The sequence below is a fragment of the Cebus imitator genome, unplaced genomic scaffold (genome assembly GCF_001604975.1).
Source record: "Cebus imitator isolate Cc_AM_T3 unplaced genomic scaffold, Cebus_imitator-1.0 Scaffold376, whole genome shotgun sequence".
In the NCBI taxonomy this organism is placed as follows: domain Eukaryota; kingdom Metazoa; phylum Chordata; class Mammalia; order Primates; family Cebidae; genus Cebus; species Cebus imitator.
Window position 1 is genome coordinate 1,612,457 of NW_016107691.1, and position 7,972 is coordinate 1,620,428.

The 7,972-nt window shown below is 41.7% G+C and overlaps 1 protein-coding gene across 4 annotated transcripts in view; it reads left to right on the forward strand.

The window, feature by feature from the left end:
* Positions 1 to 7,972, forward strand: part of AIFM1 (apoptosis inducing factor mitochondria associated 1) — a 39,533-nt gene that overhangs the window by 14,780 nt on the left and 16,781 nt on the right. For all 4 annotated transcript variants that reach the window (XM_017507516.2, XM_017507515.1, XM_017507517.1 and 1 more), the window contains 4 exons: positions 1,965 to 2,064; positions 3,660 to 3,781; positions 3,910 to 4,040; positions 5,935 to 6,025. In XM_017507516.2, the coding sequence (XP_017363005.1) occupies positions 1,965 to 2,064; positions 3,660 to 3,781; positions 3,910 to 4,040; positions 5,935 to 6,025 (444 nt within the window). The remainder of the gene's footprint in view (positions 1 to 1,964; positions 2,065 to 3,659; positions 3,782 to 3,909; positions 4,041 to 5,934; positions 6,026 to 7,972) is intronic.

Below are 7,972 nucleotides of genomic sequence, written 5' to 3' on the forward strand. Positions count from 1 at the left end.
AGGGGTTCACCATGGTGGCCAGGCTGGTCTTGAACTCCTGGCCTCAAGTGATCCACTCAACTTGGCCTCCCAAAATGCTGGGATTATAGTTGTGAGCCACCAGCATCTGGCCAAAGTCCCATTCTTAAATGTTTTTAAGGTATGAGTAAATACTGGACTTCTGTATAGTATCTGATGCCAAGAGAACTCTTCTTGAAATTAATGTTAATTAAATTCATTTATTTGATAAATTTAATAGTAAATTCAAGGAGTACCTATTGTCTTTTCACATACAGTACTTAACTTTCTACTTCATTTGTCACAATGTTAAGCGCTTCCAGGCTAAACCCAGCTCTCAGGGCCCAGGTTCCTCAATTGCAGCACATTGCCTGATGGGCTGCTCTGGAAGGAAGTCATAGAAGTGTTCTTAGAATATGTTTTATTGTTCCTCTGATTATCTTTACTTTCTCCTACAATTAATTAATAATCTGAGATTTCATTTGACGTATGTTCACTTAAATTCCTGTTTTGTTGACCCTGTGGGGTACAAAAGAGCAAAAGCGTTGTAGGTTTTTTGCTTTGTTTGTTTTGTTTTGTTTTTTGTTTTTTTGAGACAGATTCTCACTTTGTCGCCCAGGCTGGAGTGCAGTCCCGTGATCTCGGCTCACTGCAACCTCCGCCTCCTGGTTCAAGCGATTCTCCTGTCCCAGCTTCCCGAGTAGTTGGGATTACAGGTGCGTGCCACCATGCTCAGCTAATTTTTGTATTTTTAGTAGAGACAGGGTTTTACCATGTTGGTTAGGCTGGTCTCGAACTCCTGACCTCATGCTCTGCCCACCTCAGCCTCCCAAAGTGCTGAGATTACATGTGTGAGTCACTGCGCCCAGCCGGGTTTTTTTGTTTTTTTTTGAGACAGAGTCTCACTGTACCACCCAGGCTGGAGTGCAGTGACATGATCTCGGCTCACTGCAACCTCCCAGGTTCAAGCAATTTTCATGCCTCAGCCTCCCAAGTAGCTGGGATTACAGGCATGCACCACCTCGCCCAGCTAATTTTTGTATTTTTAGTAGAGACGGTTTTACCATGTTGGCCAGGCTGGTCTCAAACTCCTTACCTCAGGTGATCTGCCCACCTCAGCCTCCCAAAGTGCTTGGATTACAGGTGTAAGCCACTGTCCCTGGCCAAAAGCATTGTAATGTAAAGTCATTCTTGCCTACCTTTTCTTTGAAAAGTCTCCAATAAACTCTGGTGCTGTGTGTTAAAAAAGAACAACACAGAACTAGTCATGATGCTAAAATTACCCTTCTGCAATTTGAAAGGATAGAGAAGATAGACTGTTTGAAATATAACATTGTGTTTAAACAAGGTGTTTAACCCCCTAGTACATATCTGTGTGTAGTTTTTCTGAATGAGATTTTTTTCTACCTCATAAGTTTAGGAAAAGGTTAGACCATCGAGGGAACCATGGGTAACCTCTAAAAGTAGAATATAGGTGGCCATGTTTCTGACCACTGTGTGAATACTCGGCAAAAGCCGGAATGTTAACCAGGAAAACTTAACATCCCAGCTTCCTACCTGGGACCCTATAGGTTGATTTCACAGCTAGTGTCCAGCATAGTCCAAACCCTCTTTCTGTGCTTCATATAAAGATTAGCCCTTTCTAGCACTTTATTCTTCTAGTATAAAATGTTTTTTTTTCCTTAAACTGTACATTCAGAATTAAATAAGGGGATAATTTCTTACAGAGAGCCTAAAAATCTGAAACTGGAACATTTTCATCTGCTTATGCATATTTTTTCCACACCAAGCATGTGCACGCCCAGTATTTTTTATTTCTTAAGAAAACAACTTTGTCTTAGTTGTTTTGACATAGAGGAACTAACATCAGATAGACAAAAGCTTCTCATTTAATTGAAAGATATTATTACTTACAGCATGAGCTAGTTGCATGGTGAAATAAACTTTCTCCATGTTTGGATCTGCAGGCGTATAAGACTATAAAAGAAGACCAAAAAAGATATGAAGAAAGAATTTCAGGGATGGGGCTGACACCAGAAGACAGACAGAAAAGGTCCGAATTATCTGGTGAGTATTCCCTTAGATCTTGCTATGATTTGAGACTCATAAAGGAAAAGTTATAAACAGTTTGGGTGATGTGATTTATGGATGTCTTGTAGAAGCAATTGTGGCATGAGACTGCAAGCATCTAGAAAGTATAGTATTACCCTAGAACTGGGAGTGATTTAAAGAATTTGGCTGAAATTTGGGTTTGAGAATAAAACAAGTGATGATTATGACTGGTTGATTTTCTGTATATTAATATTAGTCTCTTGGGCAGGTGTAGTGGCTCATGCCTGTTATCCCAGCACTTTGGGAGGCCAAGATGTGCGGGTCAACTGAGGTCAGGAGTTCAAGACCAGCCTGCCCAACATAGTGAAACCCCATCTCTACTAAAAATATAAAAATTAGCTGGGTGTGGTGGCACATGCCTGTAATCCCAGCTACTCTGGAGGCTGAGGCATTAGAATCACTTGAACAGAGGTGGAGGTTGCAGTGAGCCAATATTGCACTGCTCCATACCAGCTTAGATGACAGGGCAAGTCTCTGTCTCAAAAAATTTAAAAATAAAATAAAATAAAATTAGTCTCTTAAAAGGCAAGCTTAGCAAGGAAAACTATTGGAAAAGAGATGAAAGCCTTTTTTTTTTTTTTTTTTTTTTTGCGATGGATTTTCGCTCTTTTTGCCTGGGCTGGAGCACAATGGCTCAATCTAGTCTCACTACAACCTCTGCCTCCCGGGTTCAAGCGATGCTCTTGCCTCAGCCTCTAGAGTAGCTAGGATTTCAGGCACGTACTGTCATGCCCAGCTAATTTTCTATGGTTGGTAGAGATGGGGTTTCACCATGTTGGCCAGTCTGGTCTCAAACTCCTGACCTCAGGTGATCCATCAGCCCGTCTCGGCCTCCCAAAGTGCTGGGATTACAGGTGTGAGTCACCACGCCCAGCCAAAAGCCATTTTTTAAATGAGGAAATTCTTCTGGTCTGTTTAGTTCCCCTTTTGAATCTTTAGAGTTTCGAGTTGCTAAAGGTATATTTACTTTCCTAAAGCACATATCCTCACCATCACTTCCATTTCACATGATGCACTTCAATTTTCAGAGAGGAACGTTTTAATCGTTTCATAAGCCCCACAACCCTGGGTGGGCAGTTTGTTCTGCTTTCTTCAATAGCACCTCCTTTGAACATTGTATAATAATCCCCAGTTGACCTCCTGGATTTTCTCCCTTTGTTGCTAACAAAAGGTGAAACTGAGCTTGATATTTTCCTGGTAGTCACTAGGAAATTGATGGGAAGAGAAGAAGCCTACTGATATATACTTTCTAAATATTTTAGAAATAACTAAATATTTAAGCTATGTCCTAGTACCAGTTCAGACCTAATGAATGAATGACATTGGTGAAATCATTCTCCTCTCTATTTTTCACTTATGAAATGAAAGGGATACTTGCTTTTCCTCTCCCATCAGGATGCTGTGAAGATTGTTAAGATTAGTGTAGTTTCTATGTTCTGCCAGCTTTATGTGAAGTATTGAGACAAGTGCAAGGTGATTTTTTTTTAATATTGGCAAAGCATCATCTGAAACTTCAAGAAGATTCATCCTGTCTGGTCTGTTGCTTACAGCTGCAGGAGAGCCAGTTTCTCAAGTCAGGGCACCAAATCATGTTCCTTTCCTGCTAATTGGTGGAGGCACTGCTGCTTTTGCTGCAGCCAGATCCATCCGAGCTCGGGATCCTGGGGCCAGGGTAAGGTGCATGTTTTTTTGCTTGGCACTGAGAGTATGGCCTGCAAGCATTTAGCTAATGTGAACACTTTGACATTAGCCCCTTAAATGACTTGGCGGTGATAAGCATCATGATTTTTATGTCTGAAGGTGCTGATTGTATCTGAAGATCCTGAGCTGCCATACATGCGACCTCCTCTTTCGAAAGAACTGTGGTTTTCAGATGACCCAAATGTCACAAAGACACTGCGATTCAAACAGTGGAATGGAAAAGAGAGAAGGTGTGTTTGCTTATGTAAATAAGCCTGACTAACAACTTCAGCTAAGCACAGAGTAGGTTAGGATTTTGCTGCTGACTGTGTACAGTCAATAGGAGGCATGGCTTGGCTGTCCGCTAGAGTCTTCTATGGTCCACACTTAGTACAGCTTAGAGGTACCAGGCTACAAAGGGCAAGAGTCCTGGATACTGTTACCATATCTACCAACAGTTGATGGTGTCATGTTGGCTTCTGAAATACTAATGCTCCTATTTCTGGATCCTTTATGTTAAACTTCTTTTGGTGAAGATCAACTTGGCCTGTATTGTCACTTCTTTATACTTGCCTAGACATGTCCTACAAGAGCAGAAGAGAAACTGTTTAATGGCACCCTTTGACAGCCTAGCTGGTATTCAGAATTTTAGGAGTATAGTGGGAAGACTGTAAGGAAGAGCCTCTGTTAGAATGTTTGCATGACAGACTTGGAGATACAGGTCCAAAAACTTTTTCCTTTTAAAGGACAACTTAGATCTCTTAATTCTAGTACCATGTTCTTTGGATTCCAATTTTTTTCTCATTAGTGATCTTTTTGATACTGGACCAAATTTTACAAACTTACTCTTCTCTCTCACCCGCACTATCATGTATCATGCTCCATTTTCAAACAGGATGTATACTTTCAATTAAGTTAGTGGCTAACTTTATATATATATATATATATATATATATATATATATATATATATATTTTTTTTTTTTTTTTTTTTTTTTTTTTTTTTTTTTTTTTTTTTTTTGAGATGGAGTCTCGCTTTGTCACCCAGGCTGGAGTGCAATGCAGTGGTGCGATCTTGGCTCACTGCAACCTTTGCCTCCCAGGTTCAAGTGATTCTCCTGCCTCAGCCTCCTGAGTAGCTGGGATTACAAGTGTGCACCACCATACCCGGCTAATTTTTGTATTTTTAGTAGAGACGGGGTTTCACCATGTTGGTCAGGTTAGTCTTGAACTCCTGACCTCATGATCCACCCGCCTTGGCCTCCCAGAGTGTTGGGAGTATAAACATGGGCCACTGCGCCCAGCCACTATATGTGTATATATGCATACACACACACACATATACATACATACATACATACATATACATACATACATACATACATATTTTTAGAGACAGGGTCTGGCCCTGTTACCCAGGCTAGAGTGCAGTGGCCAAATCATAGCTCACTGCAGCCTCAAACTCCTGCACTCAAGTGATCCTTCCACCTGAGCCTCCGGAGTAGCTAGGACTATAGGTGTGTACTACCACGTTTCTTTCATTAATCAAAAATTTTTTTTTCTAAAGACGAGATCTTGCCCTGTTGTCCAATCTGGTCTCAAACTCCTGGCCTCAAGGGATCCTCCCGCCTTGTGCTCCCAAAGCTCTGGGGTTTACAGACCTGAGCCACTATACCCAGCCAATATTAATATGTTAATATTAATATATCATGTCTGAGGCAGAGTCATCTTAGGAGCTAGAGCACTATTCTGGACAGCCCATTTAGGGGGATGTGTGAATACCAGCTCCTTAGGTACTCCACTTGCTCTTACTTTGAAATAAACCTAAATCTAGAGCAGGATTCTCACCCTAAGCATTATTGACATTTGGAACAGGATAACACTTTGCTAATAGTGGTAGGGTTGTCCAGTGCATCATAGGATGTTTAGCAGCATCCCTGGCCATTACCCACTGGATATGAGTACCATCCCTACCCAAGTTGTTACAACCCAAATTGTGTCTGGACACTGGCAAACATCCCCTGGGGGCAAAATTGCCCTGAGCTGAGAACCACTGATTTGGATACCAACAATTTTATTAAAGCTATGGGAGAAGCTGATAACAGTTCCACATGTTTATAATATTCTCCCTCTCTTCTCCATACAGCATATATTTCCAGCCACCTTCTTTCTATGTCTCTGCTCAGGACCTGCCTCACATTGAAAATGGTGGTGTGGCCGTCCTCACTGGGAAGAAGGTGAGCTAGTAGATTGCTTCCTTTGTTAGGCTCTACACACGTGCCCACCAGCCAGTATCGTGATATGTGTTTCCATTACGATTTATGTCTGTCCTGCCATTGTAGTTCATCAAAGAAAGATCAAGCTGCTTTAGGTTGAATAATGCTGAGTGTGTCTTTCTGGGGAAAGCGCTAATATCAAAGCCTAGGGTAGCATGCCAACTCAACCTGACCCTAAAAAGCTGTTGCCTCTTCTATTTGCTTTTCTACTCTTCTTCATTCCTCCTGTTTTCCCACACTAACTTCTCTCTGAGATTATCGATGAGAAAAGATTGACAAATGTGTATTATTCATGATAGTAAAATAATTTGGGCCTAACTCAGCATGGAATATATTGTTAGACTTTAAAAGGTGAGTGTCTGAGTAATAAGGTCAGTTATTAGATGGTATTTGTGGAATCCCAGGATGGTTTGTTATATTTTATGGTTGGTAATGGGAGGTACTAGAATGTGTGTGTAAACTAATGGCAGTGTTCCAGTAGGGAGGTGTTCTCTGAAGGAGCAAAGCCCAGAGTAGATGAGATACGCAGCACAAGGGGAGGGATTGTCCTTTGTTAGGAACATACCCACCCTTCTCCTGTAAAGGGGACATTAGAGAAGATGGATATAGGTTTATTGATAAGCTGGAACTGAGACATTAAGTATCCCCTATGTGTAAATAACCCTCAGGCCCTACCCTCTAGAGGTTAGCTGTATTAGGCAGAAACAGAAATAGGTAATCATAACGCATGCGCGTGTAGGAGGAGAGATCTGTGCAGTATGTTGTGGGAAACACTGGGAAGCATGCCCAGTAGAGTGATGACTTCAGGAAAGGCTTTCTGGAGGAGAAGGTCTTACAAAATGGGCAGTCTTATGGAATGAAGAGACATTCACCAGACTGGAGAAGAGGGAAGAGCATTCAAGTAAAAAAGAACAGTGTAAGCAAAAGCACAAGGGTACAAAAAGCGTGTTTGGTGGCAGGAAATAGAAGTAGCTTGGTACTGATAGAGCAGCTAGGTACAAGTTAGGAAGTGGTAAGAGATGAACCTGACCAACATACATAAACCCTGTCTCTACCAAAAATACAAAATTAACTGGGCATGGTGGCACATGCCTGTAACCCTGGCTACTAGGGAGGCTGAGGCAGGAGAATCGCTTGAACCCGGGAGGCAGAGGTTGCGGTGAGCTGAGATCACGCCCATTGCACTCCAGTCTGGGCAATAAGAGCGAAACTTCGTCTCAGAAACAAAAAAAGCATGAGCTTTTTCTGCACTGGGGAGCTGTTGCGTTTTAGGCAATTGAATTTTAAATAATTGCTATTGGAGTGAGGAGGATGGATTTCAGGGAGACAAGACTAGAGAGAGACGATTTCAGAGATTATTGCAATCATCTAGGCAAGAGGTGGTGAGAGCCCAAATTAGAATAGTAGTGGTGTGGTGATGGTGATGAAAAAAGTAAGAGCTAAACGTTGTATAGTACCTATTCTAATCTTTTAAGGCCAGTTCTTAAATGCTTTATGTACACCATTTCATTTTATCCTCCCTATGAGGTGGATATTATTTCTCTCTTACAGAGAAATAAGTTGAAATTTTAAAAAAATAAGTAAATTTTAAATAATTTGCAGTGTATTATTCTTTTTTTTTTTGAGATGGAGTCTTGCTCTGTCACTCAGGCTGGAGTGTAGTGGCGTGATCTCGGCTCACTGCACCCTCTGCCTCCCAGGTTCAAGCAATTCTCTGCCTTAGCCTCTTGAGTAGCTGGGATTACTGATGTGTGCCACCACGCCCAGCTAACTTTTGTTATGTGTAGTAGAGATGAGGTTTCACCATGTTGGCCAGGCTACTCTTGAACTTCTGACCTTGAGATCTGCCTGCCTTGGCCTCCCAAAGTACTGGGATTACAGGTGTGAGCCACCACGCCTGGCCTTTTT